The following is a 15,614-nucleotide window of genomic DNA, read 5'->3' as shown; positions in this document are numbered from 1 at the left end:
GTCGTCGCTAAAATATGGAACGCTTCACGAATTTGCGTGTCATCCTTGCGCAGGGGCCATGCTAATCTTCTCTGTATCGTTCCAATTTTAGTATATGTGCTGCCGAAGCGAGCACGGGTTTATTTGTGGCCGGTGCAGTATTTGAACCCCTCCTACTTGATAGCTTTGCACTTATGGCGAGTAGACCAGTCTGTGCCTCCGCGCCCTTCCTCATGGAGTCACCTCCCAAGCGATTCCGCCCATTTTATACCCGAAAGTCTCCGTTTTATCAGAAATTTTGGCGTTTCCGAGGCTGAGCGGAGCGACCGTCTCGCGCGATGCATGGCGGGAGGGCTCCTACTTTGCATCCCGCGCCGGGGCGGGGCCGGCGCCAGTCCACCACCGTCCCAGAGTTCCCCGGCGGCGCTCGCGCAGGCGCATTGCCGCCGTCGTCGGTGCCGGTGGAGGAAGATGGCGGCGGGGCGCTGAGGGGACGGGACCGGGCCGCTCTGCACCGCGCCGCGCCGCGCCAGGAGAGCCGAGCCGAGGCGCCCGCTGCGCTCCGGACCGGGCCGGGCCACGCCGCCCCGGTGACGGAACCCCATGGCCGTGGGGCCGGCCCAGGAGCCGCGTCCCCGCTGGGCCTGCTCGGGCCGCGCCGCTCCCGAGCCCCGCCGAGGCAGCGGCCCGCTGAGCCCGGGAGCCTGGCCTGGGCCCCGCCAGGCCTGACCCGCCTTCCACTCGGGAGGCGCCTGCGCCCCAGAGGCCGGGCCGGGCCCCGGGCGGCGACCCCTGGGGAGAGCGGGACCGGGGCAGCGCCTGCCCGGCCCGCCCGGCGCCCCGCACCGAGCAGCTCCCGGCGCGGGACTTCTCCCCGGCCCCTCAGAGGCAGCGCTTGACTCTCGCCCCGAGGTCCCCTCCGGAGCGTCCGCCTCGCCCCGAGTCCGTTCTGTGGAGGAGGAACGGCTCCTCCGGCCCAGGTCAGCGCCGCCAGTGCCCTTCGGCTCCCGGCCGCGGGTGTCAGGATGTCCGAGAACCAGCCGAACGCCAACAACCACCACCCGGCCAACAACAACGGGGGCGGCGGGGCAGCTGGGGGGAACAACCGGGGCGTCCGCAATCCCAACCTCAACCAGAACCCCTTGATCAATGTGCGTGATCGCCTCTTCCACGCGCTCTTCTTCAAGATGGCAGTGACCTACGCTCGCCTCTTCCCACCCTCCTTCCGCCGCGTCTTCGAGTTCTTCGTCCTCCTCAAGGTGAGGGGCAGCTTTATGGGGACTTTATGGGGAGGAGTGGACGTTCCTCTTGCTGGCCTGCAGTCGGGTGCTAAGGCATACGTGTCCTAATAAACGCAAAAAAGCTTGGCTCCGCTAGAGGTTATAGCCCGTGTTTGGGCCACCTGCCCCAAGCTGTCCACTGAGCTCCCGTGGGCCTCTCTTCTGTGAGAAAGACGTGAATAGTTGTAACGATCTGTGGTGGTCCCCACACCACTAGAGCTCTGGTAGCAGGTCTGGAAATAAAAAGGAAATCACTGAGCCAGCTTGCTGGGCAGCGAGGCTGGTGTGGGTCAGGTCCAGGAATGTGGGCATAAAGGTTGCAGTTTCTGTTTCCAAGCAATCGCTCTTTTTTGATACATTGCATATGTAAGATATTTGATTATTGGAGGTTTTTTTGAGTCTTGTCTTTTCTGGAAGCGATTAATGCACAACCCCATTTTAACCCCATTTCTTTTTAGCAGTCAGCACTCTCAGCTGTGCCTGCACAGTATCACACCTCTGCGTACCAGGGTAAAAACCCGCCTGCTTTCTTGTTGATGTGGGTGCAGGATTGGAGACTCCCAGAGGGGCCTGTCAGTGTCGGCGGGGTGAACTGCCCATAGCTTAAATCCTGCACCACGGCTTCCAGGGTGCACACTGACACTTCTCACCAGCGCCAGTATGGGAAATTAGAGTCAGGGGAAGCAGGGAGAGGAGCTTGCCAGTTGATAACAGCAGGCATCTCCTCTGAGTTTCTAAAATTCAGCCACTTAAAGCAATAAAACATTTAGGGCAACTTGTCTCATACTGGACACATATGTTTTCTCCCCTCCCAGTAAATATTCAAGGTTTTAATATCTCTCTCTTTTTTCCTCCCCGTTGTATAACTGGATTCAGGCAGCCAGGGAGACTGCAACGGGGATGGTGCTAACGGCAAGGCTGTCAGGCAGAGTGAGTGGTCTGGCTGGTAGCGGTTCTTGTTGCCATCTGCTTTTGATCAAAGCACTCCTGAGGAAGTAGGAGTATTCACAGGCATCTGTAGAGAGCAGCCTGCTCCCGCCCGCAGGATTAGGAGTCAGCCAGACTTCAGCCTGGTCTCGGCTCTGTGCACGGGGTACTGGTAGGAGGTGAAGTCGGAGACCGTGGTCCTGCGTACTGCTGTTCACGGAGTCCGGAAACTGCTCGTGGTTCTGCCACCTTTGTTGCAGCTCCTCCTGCGACGAGGGAGGTGTTTCTGATTTACCTTCCCTAGCGTCTTCCTATGCAGTTCCTCTGCAGATGTGGCGTTTACCAGTCTGTTTATTCATAGCAAATAGGTCAAGAATGAAATGTAGCAAGGAGAGCTTGTTTAATTAGGAATGAGCACCTTAATGCAGTTGGAAAGTGAGTGTATGAAATTCAGCTGTACTGCTTATTGTACCAGCATTTCTTGGAGCTTTCAGCTGTGAACTTTGGACAGCGCTGGGTAACATTGTGCTAGATTTACTACCTTCCCTATAGGGAACGAATTTTATTAGTCCGCTTTGTTTTGCTGTGGCTTTATAGCTGTTTGTTGGATTGAGTCAGAGCAAGGGAGTGGTGATGCTCCGCAAGCCCAGCCTCGGCAGGCCAGCTCACCCTCCGCCGTGGCAGAGTCCGTACCTTGCAGCAGCGAGTGGCGGATCTGAATGTGGAGCTGGCAGTTCTGCTGTGGGTTTGTCTTGTCCTGCTCTTGTGGTGGGTTGTCTTTTGTTGAGGTTTGTTTTATTCTGCCTTTGTAAAGTTGGGCAGTCTTCTCCGGGCTTCAACAGAAAACACCTTGTGCTGAGGAGCACAAGCCATGGATGCGTTTCTGTTTCTTTCAACGTGCTTTGGAGCCTCGTCACACGTTGGTGCTGTGCTTCGTCAGTTTGCCTGCGGTGCAGTCGTTTTGGGGGTGATGTTGGTTTGCAGGACCTTACACGGCGCTGGGGCCTGTGCGTTCAGCAGGACACATGTACTGCACAGGTATCGGTGGCAGCTCTGGTCTTGTGAACAGAAGGAGATTGTTCTCTCTGCTGTGTTCCCCTCTTGATACGGTAGTGCTGAAATTGCCTGATTCTGGGCTGCTTTATTGTTGATGCAGAGACTACTGGGGTTGGAAAGCATAAAAGCTCTTGTCCACTTGCAAATCCATTTGTCCGAATTAACCCAGTGTCTTTATGGGCAAAGAAGAGATGGTTAAAGCTGGGGAGTCTGTAAGCAGGCCAAGGGTGGTTGGGCTGATGGTCTCTGCTTTGTTTCTTGCTGTGTGTAGGCTCTCTTTGTGCTCTTCATCCTGGCTTACATTCACATCGCCTTCTCCCGCTCGCCCATTAACTGCTTGGAGCATGTGCGAGAGAAATGGCCGCGTGATGGCATCTTGCGGGTGGAAATACAGCGCAACTCGAGCCGAGCCCCCATCTTCCTGCAATTCTGTGGTGTTGAGAAGTTCCCAGGAATGGTGGTTGAGTCCACAGCTGAGGAAGAGGAGGAGGAAGAGGAGGAAATGACTGTGGATATGTTTGAAAACAGCTCCATCAAGGTAAAGACGTGTTCCTTGTGGACACAGAAGGAGATGAAAACCTGAGTGTGGGTTTGGGGAGAAATGGTTTGTTAGAATCTTAAGTATGCCACAGTCCCTCTGTGATCTGTCGGTCGCCTGGAAACAGAGTGTGTTCCTTGGCTTTTCCTGAATCTCCCTGTTAGCCTCTGATGGTTTAAGATAGAACGTAAAGCCTCTTTAAAAAAAAAAGTGGCCTCTCTTGTCCTCCTTTTGGTGGTGAAGGCCTTCGCTGGGGGCACGGAGGGAGCACAGAAGATGGGAACTGAAGTGACTGCTAACATGACTTTCCATGCCACGATTTTCCAACAGTTTGAGCTGGATATCGAGCCCAAGGTGTTCCTCAAGCCACCCCGGGTGAGCAGCACCGAGGCACTGACCCACAACGAAAGCCAGGAGTTCTCGTTTAGTGAAGCAGCTACTAAAGGTATGCAGCCTCTGAGGGAGACTGTGTCCGAGTTTGAGATGCTAGCCAGAGCAGGTAAAGACAACTCACACTGCTATCTGTGCTCTCTCCTTCCCCTGCCCCATGCGTCTTCCCTGCACGTCTCATTCCTTCTGGCTTCTCTGGGCACGTGCATAGTAACCTTAAATGTCTTCCCTGACGCGTTCACCTGTGGCTAATCTTGTCAATACTAACAACAGATCCACAGCAAGATCTTTCCTTCGCCTGGAGGGAGGCTGGGAGTCGGGGGTTGTCTGGGCTATAAAACTTGCTGAAGTCTCTTGGTCTGGCATCGTGTTTCTGCACTGATCGGTGCCAGATATATCAGATGAATGTGAACCTCCCTCTTCTGAGCAGTTCGCTGTCCTCTTGAGATCTGCAGGGATCCCACTGACAGTGCACATTCCTCCTCGTATTAACAGGGTTTGGGCTGTATTTTGGGTCCCTGAGTCAACACCAGTACTGGGAATAGCTAATTAATCCTGAAAGCCACTGAGCAAGTTTTAGTGGATTGCGAGATACAGCATTGCTGCTCTGCATCATTCAGGATATCATCCTGCTTTATCCCTCCCCTTGTTCTAGCACTACTTAAGCTGCTAATGTCTCATAAACTCTAGAGGGAGATTTAGTGGCTTTGTATTATTTAAAATGGAATTCCAGTGTTGGAAAACTTCTGTTTCTAGTGATTAGGGGAGGAAATCTGTTAAAAAATACTGATGTTAAAATAGAAACGTAGCAATTGGATTCATATTTAATTTGCCTTTTTCGCCTACACTTTTATCCCTGGAAAGACTGGAATTCTTTGCTCTTCAGAAGTACTGGGTGTTCTGGCTGTGGAGGATTGTGAGACTGGGCACTGCAATGGCACTGTTCCCTTGGTCTTGCAGTGGTTTTGCTTGGTGCTGATCCAGAACTCATTAGTCCTGAATTTAAGATCATTAAGTCGCATAAGACTAGAAATATTTTTGGTGCAATACCTTTATTACTAGTTGCTTAAGTTCCGTAGAAGACGTTGTACAGTGCTGTGTGCGCTGATGGGCTGTGCCTTGGTTTGCTGAATGCCTGGTTGGAAATGATCCAGCAACGTGGTGGGAGAGAGAATTGTGCTGCTTCCCGGCCTAGTTAAAAAATTCATCTTTTCAAATGGGTCCCAAATCCCCAAATACCTGGTTTTATTGTTTTTCCAGGTTTCTTGTGCTATAAGTACACCAAATTTGATGTTTAGGCAGAATGTTTTACCATGGAAAAATGTTTTATGATACAATGGAAGTAATTCTTTTGTTGATATTTAAACACTTTATTTCCATTTGAGCTTATTAAAACTGTTCTATAATGGAAACAAAAGATGAAACAAACACAGCAGCCTGTGTCTGCTGTTAAAGAAGTGGGGTCACAGGCGGGGAAGCAAAGTGGGCATTTCTGTCAGGGATGTGTTGCTGTAAGTCAGAAGAGGCAGGTACATTTCTTTTAAGTTATTGTATCCTTTTAACTTCTTTGCTGGGGTGTTGTGCGAGGCCTGGCTGCTGCTTCCCCTCGCCTCTTGCAAGGTATGCTGTGGCAGTTTGAAAGATGAGGGATTAAATTGCTTGGCTCCGACTTAAGCAGGAGGTGTTGTCCTTTCAGAGATGATGTAGCAAAAAACATCTGTTTTGAACCTTTCTTTAAAAAAAATAAGTAAATAAAAAATCAAGGAAATTTCAGACACCAAAATTTTTTTGGAAAGTGGTAATTGCTCCTGCTTTAGTTTTGAGATTTGTAATTGCAGCAGTGACCTCTGTCTCCCAAGAAGTGTGGTGCTTTTGCCCTGTGGAGTGTTTACTTGCTCTTCAGCAGGTGTAAAGTGTGTTTTTCTGCTGTTTTCTAAACCACATAGAAAGCAGAAATGGAACAGAGCAAGAGTAAGTGGTCTAGGGCTCACCAGGCAAAGATGTGGGCAGATTCTGGACAACTCTCGACAGAGCTTGGAACCACTGCCCTGAAGCTTTCCCAGAATTTTCACATTAAGGACTAATGTCAAGGGAGTGGGCTGCAATTTCAAAGAATTTATCTTGATCTGGTTTAAATTGGTTGAAGGAAACCTGGAGCCTGTGTTTGCAACTGATTCTCTTTTCCAGAACGTGGTGGGAGGGAGGGAATCCAAGAGGTGCTGTTTCTTCTTGGTAATTGTTTGCAAACCCTGCTGTTGAGTCTCCCTTCCCACCCTCCCTTGCAGTGTGGCCGCAGGAAGAGTACATTGTGGAGTACTCATTGGAGTACGGGTTTTTGCGCCTGTCCCAGAGCACTCGCCAGCGCCTCAGCATCCCGGTCATGGTGGTGACTTTGGGTGAGTGAGGGAGCCAGCCCACTCTGGTGCAGGGGTGGGTAAGTGCTCTGCAGGGATACCTACGCATCGTTTAGTCTTGTGGAAACTATTTGTAACAGTTGATGGCGCCCATTTTCCACGCAGGAGAGCTTCTTTATGGAGTCTTTATTGCTTTAGTAGGTCATACCTTTCCAAGAGGAGTAGTCTGAAATGGTGGGGCCTGTTTCAGTGAGCCCTAATGTTACATCCAGCACGGTTTTCTCTTTGAGGAAGGAAGAGCCTCGTGGTACTGAAGATCTAGGCTCAGCATGGAGCAGCAGCAGCCCAATGTTAGAGCCCAGTGGCGAAAGCAGTTGTGCATGTGTCAGGGACGATGCTGAGCAGATCTGCTTGGCGCTGTCTCAGTGTACTTCTGTTAGCACCAGCAGACCATTCTCCTGGAACAGCGTTCTCTTCTTCTGGCATTTGCTCCATTAAAACCTGTCCAAGTCAGGAATATGATCTCAAACCTTCTCCTGCCTGTGAACCTAATTGATCTGGTACGAGCTGTAGTGCAGGAATCCGACTAGAGTTCATTACTTACTCCTAATCAAACTGAAGTACAGCTGGGCTGGAGTATTAAGCAGTCATCCCATATAGGTACTGGGCAGTTTCTGTGTTAGATGTTTATTTACTGACCTGGGTTTTCCAATTCAGCTAGACAAATTCCTTTGTAAGTATCCTAGTAATTTACTGAAAATTTTTTTGTGTTTGTGCTTCCTGTTTTGCTTGGATTTGGGTTATTTTTACAAGCTGATTGGTGTTTGTACAGTAGAATGCAGTACCATCTTCATGGGATGGAACTGAACAGCCTTCGTTAGTGCCCAGAGCTGAGGGGAAGCTTTGCATGACCTCTGCTGCAGGAGGGTGGATGGGGGTGGTGGGCCCCAGCAGTGTCACGCTGAGGCCAGCTGATGGCTAAAAAGTCTCGGCCTGGCCCTCTGAGCCTTACCAGAACTTGTTTCTCTGGACCATTAGTTGGGGTGAGCCTAGGGAGATAGTCCAAGCCTAGAAGGCAAACTCCCTTTATGTCTGTACCAACAGAGTATGACAGCCCTGATATCAGTCAGGCCTTAAGAACTGCATTAGCATTTTGACAGCGTGGCTAGATTTGTCAGGGTGTGACATTTTCCCTCCCAGTCCTGCCCAATTTAGTTATACTGCCAAAGCTCCGAGTGCAGACACGGGTCTGCTGGCAAATGTGTCCTGAGTGACGAGAAGACCTCTGTGGCTTAAAGTATGAACAATCCGAATGGGTTTTTTTGTCTTCTCTCTAGATCCTACCAGGGATCAGTGCTTTGGGGACAGGTTCAGTCGCCTGTTGTTGGACGAGTTCCTGGGTTATGATGACATCCTGATGTCAAGTGTCAAAGCTTTAGCTGAAAATGAAGAAAACAAAGGTAAGGCTTGGAGAAATGGCTTTCCGCAGCTGTGCAGAGCAGTTGATGTTTTTATGATGGATGCATTAATATAATCTTCTGACTATTGATTAATCTCTATGCAGGGAACAGTTCCCTGTGTTATGTAGGGATATTATTGTCAAGGACAAAATGAAACAAGCAGGAGTGGAGAGATGTCTGCAAAAGTGATTTTCTACTGCCTTATTGCACTGCATAACAAGAAGAGTGCTGCTGTGAGGAGGTGTTGCCATAGATTTGCTTTAAATCCTATTTCTTTAGAAGGCACTGGAAGTTTGTTCTTAGTGTGTGGGTTAATCACACTGAACTTCTGGCTTTTTTTTTTTTCAGGTTTCCTTCGCAATGTGGTGTCTGGGGAGCACTATCGCTTTGTCAGCATGTGGATGGCTAGGACTTCGTATCTGGCAGCCTTTGTCATCATGGTCATATTTGTAAGTTGACAGGAGCTAGGCATTGCCTGGACTCTGAGCCTGGTGCTGGTCAGCATAATAGTTGATGTAACAGCACAGGCCTGAGCTCTCATCTGCTTTTAAAGCTAAGCTGGTGGAGTACGAGGTTCTACTCTGGTTTTTAATTTTTTTTTAATGTGGGTTCTTAAAGTCCTAGAAGTGAAACAAGCAGAGGAGCTGAAATAGAATGAAATAGTGGGGGTTTTTTGTCAAAAGGGAGATTCAGGCGTGCAGAAGTTTGTCCTCTGAGACTTTTAAGAACAGGTTTAATTAATTTGCCAGGAGTGATCAAGATAGAACTGAGACTCCTGTGATTATGTGTGAGGTGATTACAGATAAATATTAGACAAGATCCCAAGTGATAACTAGGCCTGTGTTCATAGTCTTGGGTGACTGTCTCCCTTTGTGTCTGACCGTCCACTGATGCAGCTCCTTGTACAACAATATTGTGGACAGCGAGAGAGGAGGAAATAGGTGCTGGGTGACGGTTTTTAGAGAGGCATTATGAGCTGCTGGGAGGAGCACAGGTATAGGATGGGAAGAAACCCTAATTCCAGTGCTGCTGCTGCTGTTTGGTTTGGCACCTGCTCAGATATTCAGAATCGGTCTCTTTACAAGCAAATTACTTACTGTCTATTTCACTGCAGTAATACAAAGATTAATTGCTGTTTGTGAAGTCTTAATTACTCTTTGGGAAATCGGTCTGCGTAGCTCAAACTAACGAACGTTGCACACTGTGCAACATTGCAAGTCCAAGCTTGCCTGTCCAGGCTTCTGCTGTAGTGTGATTCTGAAAGTGACTCCCTGGACCTGCGCGGCTCTAAGGTTGGCTTCTGTTCTCATGTTTCAGACGCTGTCTGTTTCGATGCTGTTGCGCTACTCGCACCATCAGATCTTTGTCTTCATTGGTAAGGATTTTCTAAGGGACTTAGGGTGTACTGGATGCTGTGCCTGCTCCAGCACAGTGTATCGTGTATGTACTCTTGACTGTCATTGTTTAGAAGGGTCCTGCAGGTACCTGCACAGGGAATATGTTCCCCCTATACTCCCGTCACCGTGCTTGCAAGAGCTGTTCTGTCTCTTGACGAGCATCAGGGACGGTGGACTTGGGACAGTGGACTTCACTGCGTGTTGCAGTGCTCTGAATGGGGGGGTAATGTGGGGGTGGAGAGTTCGTGGCCCCACACCCACTTTGTGTTATAGTATGTTTTCCTTCTTGCAGTTGACCTCTTACAGATGCTGGAAATGAACATGACAATTGCGTTCCCTGCAGCTCCCCTCCTCACTGTCATTCTGGCTCTAGTAGGTAAGGACATTAGCTCACTTCTTGTGTATGTGCAGCAAGTCCCTTTGGGATCTGTAGAAAGTATAATTCCCTGTTCTGACCTGGCCACGGTGGGTGGTTAGTGTGTCTGCTCCTCACAAGGTGGAAGGCTCTGGAATTTGATGGCAAGGTGAGCTGCATTGTCCTTCTGGGTCCCCTGGAAAAGCAGTTAATTTGGAAATCACATAAACTGAAGCGTTGTCTGTCACTAGTTCATTTCAGATTCAGGCTTCCTGTGATCACGTTGCATTAGCACAATTTGAATTTAAAAAACAAGCAACAAAAAAACCCCACCCAAAATCAGTGCTGTCCGGAGGCAGCTGATCCTCTGGCCTGTGTAGTGACTGCAGTCAGCAGTGAAACATGTTTGCCCTTAGCTGCTGCTTTAAACAGAGCTAATTTATCCTGGGGTGGTCTTTGCTGTACGGTCATGCAGCCCCAGCTCTGAAATGACAGATGATTCCTTCACGTGCCCCTTTGGGAAGCCCTTTGCCGAACTGGTGTCTGTGCCCTGCAGCGTGGTGATGTCAGACACCCTCTGTCTGTAGGTATGGAGGCCATTATGTCAGAGTTCTTCAATGACACCACAACTGCGTTTTACATCATCCTTATTGTGTGGCTGGCTGACCAGTACGATGCTATCTGTTGCCACACCAATACGAGCAAGAGGCATTGGCTGAGGTAAGAGCTGGCTGGGACCTCATTCCTGTATTGCGCATTCTCGCTGCGTGTGCCGTTCTCTGGTGGGGGGAGGCTGCTCCAGATCTTTTCCAGCCCTCCCAGGCAGGGCTTCCACTCTTGGGGCAATTCTAATTACCTGTTAACGGAGTCTGCACCACCCTGTGCAAAGTGCCCCAGCTCAGAACGGAGTTAGGGATGGGAAGAAACTCAGGTTTGTCCTGTCCGTTGGCGTATCCTGATATTTATTGCTTTTCTGTCCAGGTTCTTCTATCTGTACCACTTTGCCTTCTATGCTTACCACTATCGCTTCAACGGGCAGTACAGCAGCCTGGCTCTCGTCACCTCGTGGCTCTTCATCCAGGTGAGTAGCTGCCACTTCTGTTGCACGTTAGCTCAACCAGCCGCGCGGAGGCAGGTGCCATCCTGTGAATTCAGTCCTGGTCACTCCGCACGCCTCAGAGGGGTCTGGCTGCCTGCGATTTGAATTGTTACGTTGCTGATCGCTCACACTGGCTGTGCTGTTAAAAAGTGAAGGAAATCAGCTGCAGGTTGGGCTTTATCAAACTTCTTGTCAAGCTGAGTTTGAGTAGCAATCTTTATTTATATAAGAGATTGAAATAATCCCCGGGTTGGAAATGGAACAGAAGGTTATTGGACAGTGGGACTTTTTGGTCACTGGCTCAAATCCAGCCACGTGACTGACAGTAGGCTGATGTCAAGTGAGTTTTGGAAGCTGTTAGGGAAGGATTTCTATCCCGTCTTTCTGGAAGAAATCCCACTGAAGATCTCCCTTGCAGAGGCTGAGGAGTTGGTCAGGTCTGTGCAGTGAAGATGCTGGCAAGACCAGCTCCAGATTGGTATCTCCACTATCCTGGTTCAAGCAAACCTGTGTGTCTGTCTGTTGACCCTTTCTCTGCTGCAGGATGGAGACAGGGAGGTGAGGATGGGCCAGAGAAATGCCTTTACCCTTCTTGTTCTCAGCCCTTAAAAGGGAAGAGGGGTTGTACTCCATTGCCTGTCTTCAGAGAGAAGCTGTAAAAACAGCTTTCAGGAATTGTGGTAGAAGGGGTAAATCTTTCCAAATTTCAGATAACCTCTTGGCTATCAGAGCAGCCGAATTCTCCGGTCGCTGTCTTTACAGCAAGAGGAAGGTGTAGTTTTCTGAGGTATGTTTAGGCTCACAGCCCGGGCGCAGTGAGTGACTCCTTGCCCTTTGCCTTCTCTAGCATTCGATGATTTACTTCTTCCATCACTATGAGCTGCCAGCCATTCTCCAGCAGATCAGGATCCAGGAGATGCTGTTGCAGAACCAGCAGGTAGGCCAGGGGACTCAGACGACGCTCCAAGACAACCTCAACAACAACACTACAGCTGCCCCTGTTGATGTGGGGAGCCGCCGACCCCACCTGGCCGCCGGGCCCTCTGGGGAGAGCAGCAGCCCAGCTGCCCTGACTCCCAGCGAGGCCTCCAGCGTCATCGCCGCTGCCACAGCGGCTTCTGTTGGCAGCGATCTGAACTGGGTAGCTGAGACAGCCGCTATCGTTACAGAAGCCTCGTTTCTCTCCGACCTGAGCACTACCCTCCTGGAGCCAAATGTGCACGAAGCCATGGCCAACGGGAGCCCTCAGGATGCTGCTGCTGCCTCCGGTTTGGTTGCCCGCATCAGGGTCAGCAGCGACCACCCGGAGACGGCCATGGGCTCCATCACCATTGAAGTCACTTCAACATCTGTGGTGGCTGCAGCAGATGTTCTCCCCACCGCAGAGGCGGCACCAGCTGCGCCCCTCGTCCCGCGGCAGGAGGAGGGGGCCTCAGTCCCCAGCCCTTCCCTTCCTGAGCAGACTGAGGCTGTCGAAGGCTCAGACAGTCAAGCGAAACCCAGTGGCAAGAACTGCCTTGCAAACAGCACCGTGGCAGAGAGCCCTCCAGCCTTTGTGGGGGACGCTGATCAGGACAGACGCTTGGGCCGTGCTCTTGGGGACCGGGGGGAAAGCAGCCCTTGCCCAGCGCCAGTGGATAGTACACCTAGCTCCACACCTTGCTCGGAGCCAGACTCGAGGAGCCTCTCGTGAGTCCCTGTTACTGTAATTCTGGACTGCCAGGAAGGCATTTGGATTTCGTTTGTTACTATTTCTCACTTCACCATCATCCTTAACCCATGAATTCCTCTTAGTGGAGGCAGAGCAGCTGGGACAGAGAAAAAGTGCTGCGACGAACTGCCCTGGGAAAAGCAGGTGTGTGCTTGTGTACGAGAGGCTGATGCGCGCGGGGCTGCCGGCAGGCAGGGACGAGGCCTTTGCTCCCATGGCCTGCGAGGCTCGGGGGCCTCGTGTCGCGGCTGCAGGCGAGCAGGCCGCCTGCTTGAGCCTGGCAGTCCGCTCCGTGCCGCAGCTTTTCCGTGCCCCCGGCTGCCCAGCTTTGCCCTCTGCGGTCGTGTTTGCAGTCCAGGCGCTGTTCACGAGCATGACCTGATTTGGGACAGACCACGTGTGTGTGTGTGTGTGTGGCAGCTTTCTGGATAGAATAGCAGCTGTGTATGAACAGGGAGAGCGTTTTCAGACATCCTTGGCAGAGCCACAGAAGGCAGAGGAGAAACCTGGTAAACTTAAGGGGAAGAGGAGCTTAAGACCTTCCCCCAACACTAGATCTGCTCACACCAGGGCAAAGCTGGGCAATAACCAAAGCAGAAACTGCAGTTCAGCCCCATTTTTTCTGTCCTTGAACTTCCCTCAGTCAGTGGGTTTGGGGAGTGGAAGCTGCCGTCTCCGGGTTAGAGCTTCCATCCCAGGGGAGATGCATTTGGCTGGGCTTGGAAGCAGCAGGGTTGATTCCGATGCTGGTCAGCCACGGAGAAATGCCGTCCCTTCTGCTGCTGGTGACCTCTGTGGGGGCTTTTTGGGAATTTGGCCTCTCTTAGATGTGTGTGCCCAGCGTAAAGTGGGAGCTCCTGGCACAGGCAAATGGTCTCGAGCAGTACCCGCTGGGAACTGGTCTGTAGCGTCAGTGTCTGTAGCGATGTTTGGGACAAGGAGGACAGCAGCTCTGTCTCTGTACAGCTCTGCTTTTGGCTCCTGCCGCTGTGGGTGATGTAGTTTGCTTTTCAGTGCCTTGTCCCTTCAGTGGGACACGTTTGCGTTTAAGATCAGCCCCATCCCAGAGGAGAGATCGGCTTTTCACTGGCTGAATTGTTGCATGAGATGGTTTAGCAAAGAACCAAAACAAGCCAAGACATTGCAGCTAATTTTCCCTCACTTCCCTGGCAGCAGAGGTGAAGCTGGCTGTGCCCCTCCGCGATACAACTGCCTGACTTGGTACCACGGGGCTGAGCTGGGGGGCTGGGACGGGGACCGGCTGCTCCCGAGGGCGGGCTGGACCCACGCCAGGATATGGCTGGAAAGAGGGTTTACACTTGTAGGTAGAGCGGAGCGACACAGGAGCGCGTCGTGTCGGTAGGGCTGAGAGGAGAGAGGTGCTCGGGGAGAAACGTGGTGGAAAAGGGCAGCGCTGGGAGGCGGCGCGTGGGGCACCCTGCTCTTCTGGGGGGGAGCTGGGTCACTGTAGAAGCATCCCCGAGTTCAGCCTCGTCTCCCCACAGCCGAGCAGCGTTTGTGGAGTCCTTGGAGGGCTCCTGTGTGCATTTCGGTGTCTCCCACCAGGACAGGGTTTCCATGTCAGCACTGTGGGGGCTCAGAGCCCCCACTTCACTTTCTCTGCATTTCCCACCCAGGTGCCCCCCTCTTTTTTTTTTTCTTTTTGTCTCATGGAGCCCTGGGTGTTGCTATGGGAGTGGGGGAGCCTGCTCATGCGCAGCATGTCAGACCCTTCTGCAGCCAGCCTTCCTGGGAAGGGGCCTTGTTGGCGACTGGCTCCCTGCCTCTGGCGTGGACGTGCCAGAGAGCAAGGAATAATCATAGGCTTTTGAGAGGAGTGGGTGGGGGGGAAACAAACCAAATGATTTGATGAATGAAGAGTAGAGTTCATTCTATTTAATTAATGTACAAAATGTGTTTGTATATAATAATAAATATTATATCTAACAGCTGCTGTGGTGTCCTGCTAGCAGTTGTGCTGGGTTCCTGCTGGAAGTTGAGGTGTGAGGATCCTGTGGCGTGGGGGCAGGCGCAGCAAGTCGAGCACTCAGTACTTCGGATGCCCCTGCCACCCTCCTGGGGTGCCGGGGTGCCCCGTTACGGCTCGGAGGGGTGGTGGCAGGGCGGGGAGGGCACGGAGCACAAGTCCCTGTCGCAGCTGTGCTCACCGGTGTTCGGCAGCCTCTCTGTGCGAGTGGAAAGGCTGCGGGGAGGGAAGATCTGCTGTTCTCTCGCCCCGGTCCTTTCACCGTTGGACTGTGAGTTACTGAATTTCCTCCGCTGGTGGGGGCGAAGGCTCTTCCGCACTCTGTGGGCTGAGAAACAGGCTGGCGCCCGTGACGTCCATCTCACCATCTGCCCGAGGAAGGCTCCGTTTCTGGTTTGAGGTGGCTCTGGAGATCAGCCCGGCTTTGCCTCCCTGGAGATGGCTCTCCTGGAGGGGAGGCTGGGGTCTCTGCCCATCCTGCTGCCAGGTCAGCGCACTGCGGGAGGAGGGCTACTCACCTTCCTCCTCCTCATCACTGCTGTCCTGTGGTGGGGCTGTGCCTGCGGAGGAGGGAGGGGAAGGGTCACCCTGGCCCCAAGCCTTGCTGCATTTAGGATGCAGCTGGAAGAGAAAAAGCAGACTTTCTTTTTCTCCGTCATCTTTATTTACACAGATTAAAAACACAGCGCTGCTAGAGGGTCTGCCAGCAGAAGTGCTGCAGTTTGTCCTGGTTCTGCAGGGGCCTCTCAGCTCATCTTAACCCACTGCCTTCCCCCCAAATAAACCCCCTCTGCTCAGGTGGATGGCTGCTGTTTAAACCCCCGTTGGCAGCAGGATGGGAGGAGGGAGGTGAGGAAGAGACCAGCGCCTTTGCTTTGGGGAAGGGAGGCAGTCCCAGGACATCCCCCCTCCATCCTTCCCTCCCTCATCTCTTTGCTCCTGCTCCCAGCGAGGGGAGCGGGTGATGGTCTGCCCTGCCCGGCTCACTGCGGAGCAGCCCCACCCGGGGTGTTTTTGGGGCTGCCTGCCTCCTCCCTGCCCGGGGAGCGGGCTGAGCGCTGTGCCGGCCCCCCGCCCCGCA

At 52.1% G+C, this 15,614-nt stretch overlaps 1 protein-coding gene and 1 non-coding gene across 2 annotated transcripts; one reads left to right on the top strand and one right to left on the bottom strand.

Moving 5' to 3' along the window:
• Positions 1–8: 8 nt before the first annotated feature.
• On the bottom strand, positions 9–115 carry LOC132319946 (U6 spliceosomal RNA). Its single transcript, XR_009484549.1, has one exon. It is a non-coding gene; the product is annotated as a U6 spliceosomal RNA (small nuclear RNA).
• Positions 116–1,004: 889 nt separating this feature from the next.
• Positions 1,005–14,371, top strand: TMEM259 (transmembrane protein 259). The gene is made up of 11 exons (XM_059831743.1): positions 1,005–1,238; positions 3,514–3,780; positions 4,111–4,279; positions 6,456–6,566; positions 7,862–7,984; positions 8,333–8,433; positions 9,302–9,359; positions 9,674–9,757; positions 10,324–10,456; positions 10,718–10,817; positions 11,683–14,371. Exons 1-11 carry the CDS (start codon positions 1,005–1,007, stop codon positions 12,526–12,528), a joined length of 2,226 nt encoding a protein of 741 aa, XP_059687726.1. The 3' UTR covers positions 12,529–14,371.
• The last annotated feature ends 1,243 nt before the right edge of the window (positions 14,372–15,614 follow it).

This window comes from Gavia stellata, chromosome 32, assembly GCF_030936135.1.
Source record: "Gavia stellata isolate bGavSte3 chromosome 32, bGavSte3.hap2, whole genome shotgun sequence".
In the NCBI taxonomy this organism is placed as follows: domain Eukaryota; kingdom Metazoa; phylum Chordata; class Aves; order Gaviiformes; family Gaviidae; genus Gavia; species Gavia stellata.
The sequence above is the reverse complement of the archived record's forward strand: the minus strand, read 5'-3'. Positions and strand labels throughout refer to the sequence as shown.

Bases quoted from the DNA above. Each gene is read 5' to 3' on its own strand.
- TMEM259 (XM_059831743.1), top strand. From the start codon at position 1,005: ATGTCCGAGAACCAGCCGAACGCCAACAACCACCACCCGGCCAACAAC. The intron at 1,239-3,513 runs GTGAGGGGCAGC...TGCTGTGTGTAG, and splicing joins AGTTCTTCGTCCTCCTCAAG to GCTCTCTTTGTGCTCTTCAT. The intron at 9,360-9,673 runs GTAAGGATTTTC...TCCTTCTTGCAG, and splicing joins TCAGATCTTTGTCTTCATTG to TTGACCTCTTACAGATGCTG.